This window comes from Schistosoma mansoni, chromosome 5, assembly GCF_000237925.1.
Source record: "Schistosoma mansoni strain Puerto Rico chromosome 5, complete genome".
NCBI lineage: Eukaryota > Metazoa > Platyhelminthes > Trematoda > Strigeidida > Schistosomatidae > Schistosoma > Schistosoma mansoni.
In genome coordinates, this window is record NC_031499.1 from 7506678 (window position 1) to 7527895 (window position 21218).

The following is a 21218-nucleotide window of genomic DNA, read 5'->3' on the forward strand; positions in this document are numbered from 1 at the left end:
AGCCGTCAGGGGCTTCCAGAATACACGGAGCGTGTATCGAGATGAAACTTTATTTTGATTAGGTGCGGTCAAATGAATGACACTACTCGGATCTTGTATGCGCGTTTCGGAGACGCAGCACACATCGATGGTGTAAGATTCTAGAGTTCTAGCTAAGGAAGCCTGTTGTCCTATTTGGCACAATGTTCGGACATTAAAAGTTCCTATATGTAGTTTAGAGCGTGGTTTCAAGAGACCAGGAATAACGTTCTGTGTACTCGAATCGTTTGCCCTAGCGGTGCGACGCGATAAAAGGACGTGGGAAGGGTTAGTCGAGGAGATAACAGAGTTATTAGGTGTAGGAAGGATTTGAAAGCGACCAACTTGGTCTTGTGTGCAGTTAAGGGTATGAGGGCTAGTATCACTTCCCGGCTGCCCACACCGTGGAAGGGTATTTCTTGAGGGACCTGAAAAAGAAGTTGGATTAGTGTTGGTCTTAACGACCTGGGAGCGTGACCGCAGTGCCCAAGGGACATCTGCTTGAGGCCGGTCACGCACGGCCTTTTTGTGGGGGATTTTTGACGTGTTAGCTCCGTTCTTCAAAAGTCCTTACCGCCGGAGACGGAAATCCGTGGGATAAGGCGAGGTGTGCATTTTTAGGGTCGACCTTTTCTAACCCCACCCCTCCTTGTGGGAAGGCAGCATCGCTGTCATGCTGGTTGTCTGAAGGAAACACCTTACTGCTTTCACACCTCTGTACAGTCAGCAGTACGACTTCGCCTTCGGACCTTGGGATTGCTGCTTTTAGTCTCACCGCTCTTCAACCGACCTGTCTGGCATGGTAGGACCTTGAGGAACGATTGTTCCAGCCAGCATAGCTCAATTGGATCATCACGATAGGCAAGCCCGACCACCACGTCAAGGTAGCAGCAACGGTCGGGGGAAGGGTTCTTCTGGAGGTAACTGAAGAGAAAATTGGGTTAGAAGTGGTCTTAGTGACCTGAGAGCGTGAACGCAATGCCCAAGGGACAACTGCTTCAGGTCGGTCACACGCGACTTTTTTGTGAGGAATCTTTGTGTTAGCTCCGTACTTGTTCGGACCTTACCTACGGAGACGGATATCCGTGGGATAAGGCGAGGTGTGCATTTTTAGAGTCAACCTTTTCTAACCCCACCCCTCCTTATGAAAAGGCAACATCGCTGTTATGTTGGTTGTCTGAAGGAAACACTTTACTGCTGTCACACCTCTGTACAGTCATCAGTACGACTTCGCCTTCGGACCTTGGGTTTGCTGCTTTTAATCTTACCGCTATTCAACCGGCCTGCCTGTCATGGTAGGACCTTAAGAAACTGTAGTTCCAGCCGGTATAGCTCGATTGGTTCATCACGATAAGCAAGGAGCAGCAACGTTCGGGTTTAAACGATGCAAAGATTAAGAGACAATAATATTTTGAATAATAAAGATGAGACAAATGTTTGGTCATAAAACAAGGGAGTAATTTTAAAGAATAAAAGACTAATTATAAAATAAATTGTTATATCAATTAAGCATATTTATTGAAACGACTAACGTTCCAAACTATAATCAACTGAACAATTGGAATACCTTGTGAATTCACTTAATTTCACTACACAGGATTAAAATTACTACAATATAATGAGAGATGATAGGACCTTAAGGAACTATTGTTTCAACCAGTATAGCTCCATTGATTCATCACGATAGGCAAGCCCGATCACCACGTCAAGGTAACAGCAACGGTCAGGTTTAAACGAAGCAAAGATTAAGAGACAACAACGACTAACATTCTAAACTATAGTCAATTGAACAATTGGAATACCTTGTGAATTCACTTAATTTCGCTAAACAGGATTAAAATTACTATAATATAATGAGAGATTGAGAAAATATTAACGTTTTAACTAAGAAACAAAGATAATTTCAAACTTACACCAAACCAATCATTCCATAATTGCATATTATCTGATGTATCTGAATTAAAATCTTGACAAACAAATGATGTGGATAATTTTACACCGGTAGATGATAATGATGATGAGGAGGAGGAGGAAGAAGAAGCATTTGTTGTAACTGGTTGAGACTGATTATTATTATCATTATTATTATTATTAGATGAATGAATAGAAACAATCTCATAAGTATTAGTAGTTTCAGGCCAATCACAACGATTAGAATTCTCATTATATGATAATGAATTGCGGGTCGACCTTTTCTAACCCCACCCCTCCTTATGAAAAGGCAACATCGCTGTTATGCTGGTTGTCTGAAGGAAACACTTTACTGCTGTCACACCTCTGTACAGTCAGTAGTACGACTTTGCCTCCGGACCTTGGGTTTGCTGCTTTTAATCTTACCACTATTCAACCGGCATGCCTGTCATGGTAGGACCTTAAGGAACTATTGTTTCAGCCAGTATAGCTCCATTGGTTCATCACGATGGGCAAGCCCGACCACTACGTCAAAGTAGCAGCAACGGTCGGGATATTTAACCATTATAGAAACTAATGTGTTACTAACATCTAAACATACAGCTCCAAAATCAGTCATCCAACATTCATTTAGAAATCATAAATAATAGAAGCATACATAGATATAAGAGGAGAACATTATTAACTTACTTGAACAATGAGTGCCGGTGTTGGTGGATGATTTTCTTTTGCATCCATTAATAATGATTTCTTTGAATAACATTTATTACTATTATTGTCACTAACTTTTATAGTTTGTATATAATCATCACTAATACCAGTAGTAGTGATAACTGCAGTAGTGACAACAACATCCGTAGTCGATCCTGTGTTATTACTACTATTACTACTACTAGTAGCAGTAGTAGTAGTCGTAGTAGTAGTACATGTACTAACAGTGTTACAAGTAAAATTAACATAAGCTGTTGAAGTTATATTACTACTATCAGTAGTCATCGTTATTGTAGATAATGTTGTATTCATTATAGTATTACTCATAATAAATGGTGATATATTTGAATGATAACTAATTGGGATCAAATTGATGAGGGAATTATTATTTAAATCAACATAATTAACATGATTCCCCATAGCTACTGCTGCTGATGATGATGATGATAATAATTTATGATGATTGTTTGTTGTATACAAGGTGATTGGATTAGTGTAATGATTCTCATTAGTAATAGCTATACCAGTACTATTATTACTCTGGGTAATTTGACGTAAATCAATAATTGATAAAGGATTATTTAATAAATAAGCTGTCATACATGTATTTGTAGCATTATTAATGATAGTTCGAGTATTTGAATTCTGTGGAATAGAATAATAACAAGAAGGTGATGATGATAATAGATAAGTAGGTTGAAGAGGATGAGGATGATCATTTGAATGATGTTGAAATGAATCTTTATTAGTATTACCTTTTGAAGTATCAACGAAGAAATAAAGTTAGAATATAGAAAACAGTTAGGCAATTTTAAGTACATAATAATTATTATTATTATCATTGAATTTACTTAGTATTGTTTGTTTGAATCTTAGCACTGATGTTTCGAACTGCAACTGGTCAGTCTCTAATTGACATATGTGCATATTGCCTCGATATAGCCTTAATTCACAAGCATGGTAAGCAAACATAGATAGTGGGCTAGCAGTGGAATCCAGGACGCGCGTTTCATGGCTATCAGGACTCAGTAGTTGAGTGGATAACGCAATGGCGTTTCAAGCGAAAGGTACTGGGTTCGAGTCTCAGAGTGAACATCAACTCTGAGATGTGGCAGGTACATCCAGCTGACGAGTCCCAAAAAATAGGACGAAACGCGCATCAAACTGGATTCCACTGCTAGCCACTATCCATTTTTGCTTACAATCATTGAAAAGCAAAATACAAAATCCTAATAAATATAGTTTACCTTTAAACAATTTACAGCTTGGCAAATTTTCATAGAATAATTCATTATTATGTTCATTGGCATGATTTTTCTTTGAATCCGGTGTAATTAAAATGGGTGGTAAATTATTAGTAGTATTATTATTATTCACAGTGCTATTATTGATATTATTTATATCGTCGGAATGACGTATACATTGACGTTTACTTGGGAAATTTTGTGAATTATTATTATTAACCAACTGACTGAAACAAAATGGTGATGAAGATGATGTAATCAATCGTTTACAGTCATTATGAACAAGATGTTGATTAGTAACAGTCGAAGTAGTAGTAATTATAGTAGAAGTAGAAACGATAGGAGTCTTCATCATCAATTTAGTATCAGGTATATTAGGAATAATAAGAGATTCACAATCACTACTATTAACATTATCATTGTTACTATTGGTCTCAGTGTTGTTACATAATAGTGTAGATAAAGATAGTATTGGTGAATTAGGATGAAATAAGTCAGAAGTGTCTGTTATTGTCGCTGAAGTAATAGACCTTGTTAGTGTTTTATCATTGATGGTGACATTAGTTACACAGTCTGATAATGATGATGATGGTGAAGATATCAATTCGTGAGATACATTGCTAGGACATGAGGTAACAATGTCATTGGATAATGTTGTTACAGCAGACGACTGATGAGAACATTGATCAGTATCAATTAGTGTTTCAATTATTGTTGTATTATTAATATCTTGGTTGGGAATCGTAGAACTCACAGTTGAAGTAGTATAAGTGACAGTTGTGGTATTGACTGTGGATGTGAAAACTTCGATAGATTCAAGATCTGATAACAAATGATCAATACATGTCTCTAAATCATCCTTGATCTAGATATTTTAAAATGAATAAACAAATGATTGCAGATTGATTAGTTATGAATAATGTAATGATTGATATTAGAAACCAGTAGCTATTTTCGAGCAGTAGGAGTGTTGTAGTTAATTAACATAAAGTTTTAAAAAAACTCCCAAACAATGTACTTATAATTTATTTACGAAATCGTACATTGTACTTTCGGGCAAATATGAGTATTAGACACGATTAAGTTTAAACGATGCAGCCAGTCAACTACAACGTAGGATCAGGCATACATATGCATCCATCCAAGTGGCCATACCTCATTAGCACAACAAGATGAACACCGGATTCATAGAAGTAGTTAATCTAGTGGTGGTAGTATATAAATTATAAGTTGTGTATAAGGAATATAGTACAGGAAGAACTACAGATATGAAGCAATTTTAATCTTAAGGTTTAAGGGAAAATAAAGAGTGTATACACCTGCGCCATTTTGATCGATTCTGAGCCATGTCACCTAGAGTCTCCAACCATTGGTTACGATAGTCAGGCGAACCCCAGCCAAGTAGTCTACATCTACCAACATGGCTCAGACTAGAAGTTAGTGACTTCAAGCACTGATGTCACCTTTTGGTTTGACCGCCCCTAACTCTCTTCCGATCATCGCCAATACTAGTCAACATAGCGCGTCGTGGTAATCGGTGTTCAGGCATACGTAACACGTGGCCCAACCACGTTACTCAGTTCTAACAGAATACTATGCATTTTGTCAGCGTCTTCACCAAACAGGCCTATGTCATCTGCGTATTCTAAGTCGATCAGGGGATCTCCTGGTAGGAGATCAATTCCTGAAAATTCAGTCAACGAGAGTGTTATTTCCAGAATGCGTGTTTTCGAGACACAGAATACATCCACGATTCGAGATTCTAGGGTTTTAGCAAAGGAGGCCTGTTGGCCGATTCGACATAGGGTACGTACGTTGAAGGCTCCAATGTGTAGTTTGGAGCGAGGTTTTAGTAGACCTGGGACAGTGCATTAGAATCGTTGGCTATGGTGATACTTGAGGAAGAAGCCGAAAGAGGAAGTTTAGTGATGAAAGTCAAGGTAGGAGGAATAATGGGAATTGAAGGAGATTGATTATGAATACAGTGATCTTGAGTGCTGTTAGAGGTATGAGTACAGTTATCACTTCCCGGTTGCCCACACCGTGGAAGGGTTCTTCTGGAGGTAACTGAAGAGAAAATTGGGTTAGAAGTGGTCTTAGTGACCTGAGAGCGTGAACGCAATGCCCAAGGGACAACTGCTTCAGGTCGGTCACACGCGACTTTTTTGTGAGGAATCTTTGTGTTAGCTCCGTACTTGTTCGGACCTTACCTACGGAGACGGATATCCGTGGGATAAGGCGAGGTGTGCATTTTTAGAGTCAACCTTTTCTAACCCCACCCCTCCTTATGAAAAGGCAACATCGCTGTTATGTTGGTTGTCTGAAGGAAACACTTTACTGCTGTCACACCTCTGTACAGTCATCAGTACGACTTCGCCTTCGGACCTTGGGTTTGCTGCTTTTAATCTTACCGCTATTCAACCGGCCTGCCTGTCATGGTAGGACCTTAAGAAACTGTAGTTCCAGCCGGTATAGCTCGATTGGTTCATCACGATAAGCAAGGAGCAGCAACGTTCGGGTTTAAACGATGCAAAGATTAAGAGACAATAATATTTTGAATAATAAAGATGAGACAAATGTTTGGTCATAAAACAAGGGAGTAATTTTAAAGAATAAAAGACTAATTATAAAATAAATTGTTATATCAATTAAGCATATTTATTGAAACGACTAACGTTCCAAACTATAATCAACTGAACAATTGGAATACCTTGTGAATTCACTTAATTTCACTACACAGGATTAAAATTACTACAATATAATGAGAGATGATAGGACCTTAAGGAACTATTGTTTCAACCAGTATAGCTCCATTGATTCATCACGATAGGCAAGCCCGATCACCACGTCAAGGTAACAGCAACGGTCAGGTTTAAACGAAGCAAAGATTAAGAGACAACAACGACTAACATTCTAAACTATAGTCAATTGAACAATTGGAATACCTTGTGAATTCACTTAATTTCGCTAAACAGGATTAAAATTACTATAATATAATGAGAGATTGAGAAAATATTAACGTTTTAACTAAGAAACAAAGATAATTTCAAACTTACACCAAACCAATCATTCCATAATTGCATATTATCTGATGTATCTGAATTAAAATCTTGACAAACAAATGATGTGGATAATTTTACACCGGTAGATGATAATGATGATGAGGAGGAGGAGGAAGAAGAAGCATTTGTTGTAACTGGTTGAGACTGATTATTATTATCATTATTATTATTATTAGATGAATGAATAGAAACAATCTCATAAGTATTAGTAGTTTCAGGCCAATCACAACGATTAGAATTCTCATTATATGATAATGAATTGCGTGTTAAGATACCAACTTCAGCATTAATACGGGTAGCTACTTGTTCAGCATTATTAAATAATGCAGATAAGAAACGCTAAAATGAAATAATGAATTACAATAGACAAATTAATGGGTGAAAGTAATAAGGTCATATTTTGGCAGAAAACATGCAAATCTGAAAACTAGTTTAGATGAGCCCCCAAATGCCCTGGTGCGGTCGAGAGTGGGGAGAGTCCGCTCTCCTTCTCGAAACGCCCTCACATGACCATGCTTATATAGCCTCTGTCAGGGAAGTCTTACTCACTGCCTTCTCTCGAAACGGGTGTTGTTTACGAAATTGAGAGAACGAAAAGTAAATGTCCGGCGCTTTAACCGGGTTGGTGGACACGGAAAATCCACCTAGGGGAGTTGGAAAACCCTGATTCCAAACCAATGATGCACATGGGCTCCAGGATCCTGAAAGAACAAATGGCGTATGAATCAATCGTTGGTCACCGGCTACCATGGGACTGCATCTCCTCACGATGCTCCACTGCCTTGTGGATCAGACCTTTGAGTAAAAGGCTCCGGGTGTGGCACCCTAAGGAAATCACCTGGTTCAGTTTGGTCACCTGGACAGTATTACAGCCCTCATACAAATCGAAGGAGATTTGTGCGGCGCATATATATCTGGTGCTTCCTTATACCAATATTTATGTGTTTAAATAAATAAATAAGTTTAGATGATTTTGACATGGATACAGAATGGTTGGTTTGCTTTTGTCAATTTGTGAGACTTGAGATGTAGACGAATTATCAGTGTCCTCCAACGCTATGTGGTAGTGAGCTATGTTTTACTGTATAATTGTTAAACATAATTTATGAAAGTAGACAAGAGTGGGTTTCAGATTCTTTCCATCATACTTGTCTTTAAAGTATAGCTTCCATTTCAGGGCACGATTAAGTAAGGAAAGTTGTGGCTAGGCATAAGGTACTTGATGAAGATGGGAGATAGATTGATGAGGTTGCATATTTTCATCGGGTAAAGTGTTGCTAGTGTCTAATCACGATCTAACTTGATGGAACGTGTTGACTGGTGAAGGGGTAAGTTGGAAGAAGGCTACGAACAACCAAACTAAAAAGTGGCATCAATTCAGGAAGTCATTGATTGTTAGACTAAACCAGAATTTACATTAAGACTGATCAACTAATATTTTACCGGTGAATGCTCTCATTCTTTCTTTCTCACTATATATATATTCAAAAGAACGTAAGGCGTATTCAAATACTGAGCTAAGGGCTTATTACAAATAACAGAAGAAACTGTAATTCACGAGGCAAGCGTTAACTTGTAATCCTGAATGGAAAGGGAAAAGAGGAAGACTAAGGAACAGATTGCATCGGGTATTGGAATGAGACATGAAAAGGATGAATAGTAACTGGAAACAAGTGGAAAAGATTTCTCAGAACAGAGTTCGACGGAGAATCCTGGTGGGCCGCTTATAGTCCTCGAGGGATAACAGGTGTAGGTAAATATCCAAGTGTATTTATTAAGAAAAAGCAAAAACAAATTCAAAACCAGTTGTATAACAAGAAATTTACTAAAATCACCATTATTTATTCAACTTATTTACCAGTTTTACAAACCAGTATTCATGACTTCAACTTACACTCTAAATGTGAGGAGTAGTGATACTACCACTCGGTTGCCCAAACCGAAGTAGTTGGAACGAGGTACAAACCTAGAAATTAATGTTGAAAGCTGAATACCTTAACCACTGAGCTATAACTCGCCTCTAAATAATAATTACAACTCCCATTTTAAACCAAAGACTCACCTCCATATCCAGTTCTTCTTCATAACTGTTAGTTAAACTAAATATTGTACTTCCAACGCCAGATCCAGGTGATAACTGACGTGGTGGTTGATTACTGGATGATGAAAATACAGAAACATATGAAATTATGATATCTGGTAGAGATGTTGCTGGAATTATACTTTTTGGACGAACTAATCAGATTTAAGAAACTAAGTCCTGGATTTTGACGCTAAACCAATTTATCCATACAACTAAATAGAATCCTAATATTTATAGCTGACGTCAGTTTGTGATGAAGACTCAAACTCTAATTCCTAACCCTAACTTTTGACTAAAACTTTGATTTCTCAAACTGGCTTATAACAATCTCTTGACCTTAACACAGTTGAATATTCTCAAAATCACTTTAGCATTGCTCAAAGGCCGTCCATAAATTATGGTCTCACCAAGATATCCATAGGAATTATTTAAAAATAAAGTTCCTTGGAAAATTAAAAGTAACAGTACACTTTGCATTGATTGAACCAATCCGATTCAAGATGGAGTATTATGGATTTTCACACGAAATTAAAAGCTCAGTGCAAGATAGCTTGCACGTTATTACTAACTAAGCGAAAATTAGCAATGCATGGTCCCTAGAATGCTTGAAATTGTTTACAAAAAATATCTGCCACACAACCAAACGATGAATATCATATAATGCTTAAGCTAAATTATCAGAAATACCTGTTACCGATGCAGATTCTGTACTCAAGCACTTGATGCGAATCAATGAGCGATTCAGTGCGTTTATGTAACTGCATAGTATTCTTCTACCCTAACTCCTGACCTTAAATATCAACAGTAAGTAAACAAAAGGGTTGCAAAATCCCGTTGCATAACAGCTTATATCAATTCGTGATGAAGACCCTAATCTTAATTCGTGATCCTAACTCATAACGCTTAACTCCTACCACATAAACTAAACCTTTGTAAATTATAGCTGATGTCAATCGGTGACGAAAAACCTACGGGGTTATGGACCCTTAGTCACAACACTAGCCCAATTCATAATGTGTAAATTCAACCCATTTTCCTTTAGCATAGTAAATAATTCAATATGTATGGGTTAACTATTTGTATCAAAACCGTTATTCCGCTGATATGTTATTGCTTTTTATAATTAATTGTTTCATAACTATGCAATGTTTCCTGATTAACTGGTAAGATACTCAGGGTCGTTAGTATAGTAAACTTTTACTAAATCAGATTCTACACTCAACCAAAATCAGTGTTGTGATCAAGAAGACAAGGGTATTTCCGTGTGTAATTTCAAGAGTTATACCTAATTAAGATGAGTTATTGAGGTAAACTATGAAAATTCAATAATCTACACAAACCTATATGTCAATACTTGTTTATACATATAGGTATGAATAATCACCTTTTACTCAAGATGAGTAAACACTGGGTTATCTTACCGTCTTCTTTTAGTTGAAACAAGATCAGTACTTTTTGCATCACTCAAATTATCTTCACATGTTATTACAGGATAAATCACCATATCTGTAACTAACGTCTCTGACGATGCCGGTGGAGGTAACAATGAAAATACGGAAAATATGGAACCATTATCAGAAATCTGTTGATGATCGCTTATATCATTTGATTGAGCATTAAGACATATTTGTTGTGAAGTAATATTTTCGTTTTGATTGATCACACCTATAGATTGAACATTGGCATCATTCATGGTTTCTTCTGATGCTATTGTTGTGGATATAGGCGACTGTTGAACTATCACAGAATTACAAGATGTTGACGGGGATAGAGCATCACTATTACTGTTACTAATGACAGTAGTAGTAAGTAATGTCTCTGATAAACGTTTTGTCTTGTTTTGTAGGTGAACCATAGACTGCATAGGATCAGCATTAGATTTTGACGCAACTATGTTAGACTGTGGTGTTTGATGAGATGAGGATTTCGGCAAACCACTGCTATACAGATCGAAATTGAATACATTTGCTTTGTTAGCTGCTACAGGTTGTCTATATATTCGTAACACTGGTCGATTGGCTCTTAAACCAGATGACTTATTGTCTAGTGAACACACAGTACCAGCACCTAACCCACTGGTTGAATTTGAACCTGAAGTTATAGAGAGATCAGAGGGATAAACTAAAAGACATGAGAATAATTACAATTTTCTACCCATTTAGGACTTTATTATCTTACTATTGTAGTGTGGTCTACTTATATCCATATAAGTAGTATATGGTGATGGTCAGACATAGAATGTATTTCAGCAGAAGACCGATAAGGAAAGAACTGAAATGAAGTGCAATTGGTAGGAAAATGCATGAACAATTGAATTAGAGAAGATGAACTGATATTTACAGAAGGAACAGTGAAGATTGAGACAATTGATGGTTATTTTGCAAATTAACTAGTTGTTGTATAGTTATCAGAATTTAGTTAGTCTGTAATTTGTGTCTAAATACATTCTATTGTCCCCAACCAGTGTTTTGTTCACTACACTATGACCATCCTGAAAAACTAGCTTCGGTTGCTCGAAAACATTTTGTGAATGTCGTTCCAGTGACTTTCACATCGTGCATCATTCGCCTACCTCGGGACTGAATGGAAAGATAAAATGATCAGTTTATGACAGCGCTGGTTCTAAAAAAACTTTGTGAAGGACTGGCATCAGTGAGTCCATCACAAATACCCAGTTGAAGTACTAGAGATGGTACAACTGAGTGGCTTAAGAAGTCATAAGATAAGGGTCGAAATAGAAATCAGTGGCGATACTGCTATAGTTTTAAGTTACATTTTTCAAAAAAATGGAACTCCCTTAAGTGAGTCGCATTACAACTTCAGGTTTATATGATATATCTCACTTATACTCCGTACAATTGTTGAAAAAGAAATTTCTCACATCAAATAATAGCTTTATTTTGGTCTAATGATCCATCTCAAAGTGATGGATTATCTCGTATTGAACAGTTGTTGAGATTAAAAGCCGACAGACTCTCCAAAAAACAAAAAGGGTGCATCTGGATAGCATGAATCAATTCACAGCTATTCATCGTCGAGTCACTACGTTTTTATTAAGCGAGATCTCACATTCTTAAGTATGTTGTTAATACAGAATGACCCGGATAATAATAATAATAGTAATAATAATAATAATAATAATAATAACAATAATAATAATGATAATAATGGTAAATGACTCGTAGACAAGAACCTAGTGTCACCAAAGAAGTACATAGACCTATTGAACATCTAATGATTGATGGAGATTAGTTTCGAAACATAAGTGGTCCATAGCATCAATACATGGGACATGATGATTTAAAGTACTCACTTATCATATTAGGTAATGAAGCCATAGTTACATTTGGTTTTACGGTAGCAAGTGGAGGTCGAACTGTAGTGCATTTATCAGCCGGTATTATTTTAGGCGGTACATAGGATTTCCCTAAGGGCATCCAAACAGGATGAATAGGACGAAATGATTTCGGTCGTAAATTTGATGAACAAGTTTCAGAAAATGACTGCAGAAGTTGTGTTATGGAAGCATTTAGATTCCCCAGTTGCCATGGAATATTGGCCTTTTTTAAATGAGGGATGACTGAAATGTAAGGTGTAACATACACATGAGAAGCAAAATGCATTGTTTTCATTAAGAGATTAATTGATATTAGAGAGCAAACTGATTTTACGTGAATGCGTACCACAAAGATCAGCTTATTACACTGAATTACATAATTATTGACGGGAGGAAACAACAATATCTGTTTGTTAAAAAAAGGATTGAATAGGTACGAGAGAATGATCCCCATTATATCAATAAACAAAGCCTAATGATGTTACTTATTTACGAGAATACTCTATTCAACCAGATTTTATAAACTCAGTGAATTAAACACAAGATATTTTCTTTGACTAAATTAAAGTAGGACTCTCAGATTTCTTAGCATACAAATCTTCATTTGTAGTAACACGATGCAATAATTTTGGCACTCGGATTCCATCTATTAAATAGCGATTTGAAACCCCGAAAGGCTAGTAAATTTAATTACCATTTTTACTAATTGCACAAAAATTAGTTCATATCCTACAACGCTATTTGAATAGCTAAGGAAGTTGGAGAGTTGTGAAAACTACAGTAATGTAAATGACTATTCAGAGAAGCTTGAGTTCTGGTGCAATAAAACCCGCTACAGCGCAAATATACTAGAGAATAGTAGGGCGGCGGGTTAGTAGTTAGGGTGTTCATGTTTCAGACAGTAGGTTTCGGTCTCGAATCCCACTTCGACGTCGACTTGGGTAACCAGGTAATAAAATCAGCTTTAATTAGCTCATAGCATGACCCATACACAAGTGCCTGGTAAGTTAATTAAATTAAAAATTACAGATTATTTTACGGAAAAAATCTAAACGAGTTTGGAATGGTATATGATACGCTGTAAACGTACTTTAAAGACCTTTTATTCTAATACATACTGCATTCTCAAACAGTCTTTATTATAGATTGTATGTATCATAACGAACTGACTACAAACGTGAAGCACCGATTTAATGCTTAAATTATTACGGTCTTGCCCACTACATAACATATTTAAACCCAACTGTATCTACTTGTTTGACAGTTGAACGAAATAACCAACTTTCCATATGATGGCTGAAAGCCGTGTATATAAACTTGTACTTAGCAGATGTTACATTTACCTGCAAGAGCCTGGTAAAATACGACAGCAAAAAGTGAACGACATGGGATGAAATGGCGACTTGGTGAATAAATAGTCAGAATATCATCAAATAATACAAATAATAACATAAATGAAAATAACAGTAATAAATACAGTTTAAACAGATACACAATCAGAATACATTGTATTGAAATATAACTTGTTGTGCATGTCAGTAAGGAGGTGGAGCGTTCCTTACGAATTGATTTTGAGTCACACTCCACCTGAAGCTGGAAGACAGTGAAAAACACGGATTGAGAAGTATGATACTTAATGAATTTACAAGTGACCGACACTAGTATTTAAAATTAAATTGGACGGTCATACAACCCTTAGGAGCATACAGCAGTAAGACTTTATTGGCTAGGGCATTACTTGCAGTTCCCATCAGTAGTCTTATGTAAATAACCCTGATTGAACTCAGGGACATCAAATTTACCCATGAATAATCACGACCATAGTGTTGACTTTAACCCAAATCTACTTACATCTCTCCATAAAGCTCAAATTAGCACCCGACGAACTCATAGGCTTATGGAGTGCTTAGTAAATGCATCATTACCTTTCCGCACTTAATTTTTATGCCACGAAACATTGTAATTAAAAATAGATCATATTCGAGCAGCAGTAGAACCTCCTGATAACCTAAAAAAAGGAATACTTACGATTTTAATCTACCTGTCTAAATAACCAGAAAAAAGGTGGTATGAGCGAACATACAAACTGATACATTTCGTCTGAAATCCGTTAGCAAGTGACAAACTTGAAGCTGTCACACCTAACCTCATTAATTAAGATTCAAACTAATGAATAAATATCATCATTGTCGATCACACAAAACATCGACTTACCTTCATTCACAATATGAATGTAATCATGGACAATATCCAGTAAAGTTAGTTCTCTGAAATATAAAGGTATCTCATTCACTGATGCATAGTGATGACGAAACTCAGATAAGTGGATATTTTCTCGAAGGAAAGCACCAGCAGCGACAACGCAATTGCTATCTCGCAAAAATCCTACAAAATAAACCCTCAATAATGTTGCTAACCGAGAACAAGCCCTGATATTTCAGAGGGAAGCAGGTTGAAATAGTCTGTCATTCGAAAGAGTACCGTCCCGATTCAAAATGGTTCAAGTAGTTCGAAGGGTTCAAATGGTTGTGGATGGAATAGAAGAATCTTTCGCAGCGGATCACCAATACCTCAAGGTAGAAACCTAGGCATATTACCGATTACAGAGGAAAAAAGAGGTTGGTGTTTCAGTATGGCACGAACAAAACAGACTGTTCGCAAATCAACGGGAGGTAAGGCACCTCGTAAGCAGCTGGCCACCAAGGCTGCGCGTAAACGTGCACCGGCTACCAGGGGCGTGAAGAAGCCACGCAGATACCGACTCGGGACCGTTGCCCTTCGAGAGATCTGTCGTTACCAGAAGAGCACCGAACTTCTGATTCGTAAACTTCCATTCCAGCGTTTGGTCCGAGAAATCGCTCAAGACTTCATAATAAGAAGTTATCCTTAGTCCTTAAGAACAGGTCAAGTTTCCTCTTAAAGGCCTCCTGCAAAGTCACTTGGACCAGCTCTGCCAGCAGCCAATTCCAGCATTTAACCACTCTTAAAAAGTTGAAAGTGTGTCTAAAGTCCGTTCTTCCGCATTTTGTGTCCAGTTCCAGAGTGTTATCCTTAAGTTTCGGGTTGTGACTGTAGCGGTAAATAGATCCCAAAAATCAACAACTCGACTGTCTATCCGAAAATCGACTTCTTTAACGCCTATAAAACCGCTAACATCACTCCCTTCGAACTTAACGAATATTTTCAAATGCCTTTCGGCCTAAGAAATGCTGTTCAAACCTTACAAAGGTTCATCGATGACGTTTTTCGAGGTCTCAACTTCGTACATGCGTATATTGATGACTGCTTGATAGCAAGTTCGGACAGAGAATTACATCTCTAGCATCTGGACATTGTTTTCGAACGACTGAAAAGGCATAGCATTACTGTAAGCATTCAGAAATGCTAAATCGGAACCGATTCATCGATACGCACAAACGGAGGCTGGTAGACGGAAACACTAATTTATCTGTTTGCGTATATTTCCTAGGACACACTATTGATCCTCAAGGCATCCCACCTCTTACAGGCAAAGTGATGGCCATTCTAGATTACCCAGAACCGACCACGATTAAGCCGTTGCGCACATTCAACGGTCTTGTAAGTTCCTAAATGCGCATCCCTAATGAAATCTATAACAGACCATCTTCGTGGAAATTCGAAGTCCATTAGTGTGGACGACACCGCGCGAAAAGCATTCTCCACATTTAAGGAACTTATCGCAAAGGCAACCATGCTGACATATCAGGACACTCGAGCACCCACTATTGTCGCAGTGGACGAATTCGACTCCTCAATAGGAGGAGTCTGACAACAATGTGTTAACCATTTGATAAGAACGGCACTAATGATTGCATCAGCATCGATCGAATCAAAAATTTAGAATGAAATCCTATCCGCGTCGACTTTCCTTCGGCACAATCGAACGACACGGCACCTACACTTATAATACCTCATCCGACACCCAACACGCACGTTGATACTTCGGCAGCATCTGAAAACAAACTTAAAACAAAGCGTTCTGGAAGAAGAGTAAGATTTCTAGAATATTTAAACGATTATTGCACAAAAAGCACTAGCTAACATTTTGCTATATCTCCATTTTCCTTTACATTATATATGATAAATTTAATATGCTTGTACTTATTTATTTATCTCAAAAAACAAAATTTTTTTAATATACGTATATTTATTATTTTTCTTTGATAAAAACCCGAAAAAAATTCTCTAAAAATTGCATTTACGCTGTCGCAGGTGTATGAGTTTATTTACCATTTTTTTCCCGCTTTGTGTCTTTACCAGTGTACTTCGATATGCATGTACACTTTCTTTTTTCTGTTCCAGAATGGCTGGAAAAGACGATATAAGGAACGATAAAGTTCACAAGGAGCCGACATTTCCATTGTACTTTGTTTCCTCATTACTTTGTTGTACTTCATCGTCCCTTTGAGTAAAGAAAGACGGCCAGATGCTGCTAAACATATCAAGCTGTCAGAAAAGTGTTCACGAGCGTTCAGCCTGTTGCGTTTAAATTTCTGGCTGGACAAGTCGTCTGGTCATCACTACTCTACTAGGAGAGGGGGTGATTTGTAGCGGTAAACAGATCCTCAAGATCAATAGCTCTGTAAGTGTTCGACATTGGATGCTGAACACATTCGTTCTAATGCATCCACCTAGCTGAAGGCCCTTGGCCATGAACCTGCGCCAGATCATGAGTGGGAACGATATGCTCCAATTCCCCCACAATCGCTAGCCAGATTAGAGCAGTCGATCCACGATGTATCAATAACCTATCAAATATATCTTCCAACCTCCTCGCTTCTGTCTTTTGATTTTACCTGGCGGGTACGATTCATGATAAGTGTTGCTGGTTAAAGCGTTGTCAAATTCCGAATACCTGTGACATTTTCAGTACTAAGCATAAGTAGGTGTTAAAGGGGATACCCAAAGGTGTTTAAGATGCCATAAGTCATTAGGGCGTCAACTCTAAGACTCCCATACTCTAATGAGTAAATGTTGAAATCATTCCTGTAATGAATATCTATCAGTGATACGGCGTTCAAAGAGTATACCTAACAGGCAAGCCCTAAGTGATGAGATAACGTTCGACCAGATATCTAGTTTGTTCAAAACACTTGTGATGTTTGATTATGTTCATTTCGCATTTTTATTCTGTAGATAAACATGTTCTTTGACTGCATCCACTGATTAGCAATCTGTTCATGAACAATGAAATACTCGTATCATCAAATAAGTCGTTCATCTTTTGGTGTCAATATGAATTCCTTGGTCTGATAAAAATTTATTCGTGACTTGTTTTGTCAATCCATTCATGTTAAATCGATGGATTCTACACGTCAATGGACAAACTTTGTTTTTGTAGATTTATTCTAAGATAAAAAGGTTGGTAAAACTAACCCCTATAATGTTACCAAACACTCGTTTCTATGATCATACGTATGTGATGTTCTGAAAGTCGATCATTACATTTCAACAGATTTCTCTTTCGTAATGCATGGCTTATTACCGTCCCGATCACTGTAAGAGAATGCAGTTTGAAGTTGGGTGAGTAAAGAGCTCGTTTAACTAAATAGAATAACTGAGTATATAGTTATTGTTAAGCATTAACCTGGTTAGTACTAGGATCAGAGACTGTGAGTAAATAGTGTTTTTCAGATATAAGTTGTTCAGTTATTAAGTAGGAAAGTAACGATCAATGGAATATCAATATTTCAATTAGTATAATCCAAAGATAAAAACTCGTCAATGTCAATTGCTGGGGACTTATACAGGATATGTCGGAAACGAAGTCCTCAAGGTGTATATATTAACTGTTAAGTGTCCGTCAAAATTATTTTTCCGGGGTAAAATGTGCCCGATATACAAGATAGAATAATCTCAGTATAATACAGCTTACAAAAGAACAAGTCGAAAATTCTCTAAATCACGTGAAAAAGTGTTATCATTTTAAATTTTTCGGAAGATGAATTGCGTACTTAAGCTCAGTAAAAAGAAGAGCCTTAAGAACAGTGACCAGAGTTCAGAGCCAGAACACAGTAAACTGGACTGTTGACATGCCAACTCTTTGTGAGTGGTCATGTCTTGAAATAAGCTACCGGCATAGGTAGTTCAAGCAACTTCCTAGGAGTTCTTAAAGAAAAGACTTGATATGTTCCTAAAGACTAAAGACTACTAGGGACAGAAGACATTTAGAAAAAAGCTTTCATCGCGTTTACAAACACTTTATTCGATTAAATCCTCCTAAGTAAACTTAAGTCCTGGGCTAATAGGGTAAAAGTCCGTATGTAAACTGGATAAACTTAGAAGTAGTGTCATTATTACTATTATTATCAACAACGTCATTTGATTGCGAATCGTTAGAAACCATGATAGAGCCAGTTTTATCCCATCATATAAGAGATCCCACCAGATATGACTTACGATGCTACTCATCTCTCTTGTACTTAGTCTTCACATATAGTGACAATGTTCACCAAATGACTTTCCAATCACCCCTAGCGAGAAGTGATTATGCGGTCAACGTACTCACGTTTGTGGCTGAGATGGCCTGTCAAACAGTTGCACTGGCCCGTACTTACATATTAAAGACAGACATGAAAGCTATCAACTCTGAAGCCTCGGCTTAAAACTGGATAAGTGACTTAGGGGCACCAGTAAAAAAGGCATGAACCTATTTCAGGCAGTTATACAATCGGGTAACTCAACTATACATGCCCTGAACAGTCCAAACGTAGAAAAAGCACAGTCATCCCTGGATAGGCCGGAATATTCGACGTTTGTTAAGGCAAAACAAGAGATGTTGGAACGTTGCCTTAAGCCTTAGCACAGCAGGTACGATGGAACTCTACAGATCGGTAAGAAATAAGTGTATAATTAAAGTCCGGGAAGCTCATAGAAAATATGAAATTCAGTTAGCCCAATCTGTTCACGTACACAAATTATAGAACTAGGACTCAGCTTCCAATTCCCAACTCATTTATAGAAGGGAGTGGGTCTCAAATGAAAAAGAATGATCAGGAAGAAGAAGAGGCTATGGAAAACCATTTTGGGACAGTTTTCAATCACGAGCCTCTTTAAGACGAAGAGCTAGACCCAGATACAACGTCAACGAACCGTCTGCTCACCGTGGACTTCGAACAAGACGATATACTTAAGGCTCTTATCACCTTAGACTAGACGACTGGATGAAATACACCCCGAAATCCTGAAACAAATTGCGCAATGTATTGCAACACCACTGACCGTGGTATTCAATGTCACTTAACCAAGGTGTGTTGCCTACGGCCCGAAAGGACTCAATTGTCACTCCAATACATAAAACAGGGCCAAAACAACTTTCATCAAACTACAGACCTGTCAACTCCACCAGAGTCATAGTCAAAATACCGATAACAATAGTCGAAAAGACTATAATGACATTAGTGAAAATAAATAAGTTGCTAAACAGAGAACAACAGGGTTTCAGTAAAGATTTGTATTGCACAACAAACCTCTTTATAGCAAGGGAGCAATGTATAGAGGCTCTGGACAATGGAAAATCAGTGGATGTTGTCTACATAGACTTCAGCACAGCATTTGACAAGATGCCAACGAATAGACTGCTCTTGAGGCTAGAAAATTATGGCATTGCCGGACCTCTCCTAAAATGACTTGAGGATTTCCTGGTAGGTCGTAGGCAGAAGTAAGAGCAAAATACAAGTGTTTCACTCGGAGACCAGTACTGAGTGTATTACCTCAAAGTTCTGTCCTAGTTCTCTTACTTTTGATACTGTATGTAAATAAACTCTCAATTATGCTTGAGTCCCCAATGTTATTATAGGCTGATGATGTGGAAATCTGGCGGGGAATAACTGGAGACGCAGATGCATGCGCGCTTCAGGTGGACTTAAATATTGTGATCAACTGGTCTAAAGAGTGGCCGATTTCTATGAACGCGGCAAAGTGTGTCTACATGCAATTTGGGGATATAAAGGTGAATAGGTACAGCTTATTTGAAGTGCATTTACCCGTGGTCTAGTCTCACAAGGATCTTGGGGTGACAGTTATTCATCATCTCGAGACCACTGCCCCTTGTCGGGATGTCGCAGCTAAGGGGTTTAGAACCCTATGGGCTTGTTGAGGGACATTCACTAAGTTAGATTCCACCATGTTCATAATAAACACAACATTAGTGAGGACTAAGCTTGAAAACTGCGTACAGGCTGCAGGCCTCTGTTTAAAAGGTTACTCGGATATCCTGGAAAAGATACATAGAGCAGCTATTCGTGCAACTCCAGAACTCCGAAGTTAACCATACAAGGAGGGGCTTGAAAAGCTAGACCTCTTTACTCTGTCCTATCGCAGATTAAAAGGTGATTTGATTTTGATGTGTAGAATACTAAAAAATGATTTCGGACCTTATGTATTCTCTCTTTTTTCCCACTAGACCGGGGCATCTTGGAGGACATAGCAGGTGAGTAGATAATAAACTAAAGGTGGGGTCCCGTTTTTCTCATCGAGTGGTCAATGACTGGAACGCTTTACCAGAACAAGTGGTATCAGCACCATCAGTGAACATTTTCAAAAAGAAGCTGGACCTTCACTGGAAGGAAATCTGTCAGGATTAACACAGGTTCATCAACCTACTATCCTTATTACTGAAGACTGAAGATAAGCCAAGAACGAACAAAATACTAATGGCATGAAGTTTTTCACACCGTCATCAATACTTGGAACCTGTTATCAAAATCAGTGATGCCCTCACCTTCAATTGACTCATCCAATAAAAGACAAGACACTAATAGAAGCGTACTAGAAAAAGAATAGCATAGGCTGTACGCCTACTGTCCTTACCACACAAGTCTGAATCAAAC

The 21218-nt window shown here is 37.7% G+C and overlaps 1 protein-coding gene across 2 annotated transcripts; it reads right to left on the reverse strand.

The window, feature by feature from the left end:
* Nucleotides 1–1898: 1898 nt before the first annotated feature.
* Nucleotides 1899–14835, reverse strand: Smp_143960.1 (hypothetical protein; the record flags this gene model as incomplete). Of its 2 annotated transcripts, XM_018797774.1 has the most annotated exons (10): nt 1899–2081; nt 2620–2679; nt 2716–3395; nt 3888–4749; nt 6941–7090; nt 7139–7285; nt 9009–9102; nt 10451–11120; nt 14581–14751; nt 14784–14835. In XM_018797774.1, the coding sequence occupies 10 exons, from the start codon at nt 14833–14835 to the stop codon at nt 1899–1901; spliced, it is 3069 nt and encodes a 1022-aa protein (XP_018652784.1). The 2 variants fall into 2 exon arrangements, with proteins under 2 accessions (XP_018652784.1, XP_018652783.1); XM_018797776.1 differs by lacking the exons at nt 14581–14751; nt 14784–14835 and adding an exon at nt 12343–12386.
* Nucleotides 14836–21218: the final 6383 nt, after the last annotated feature.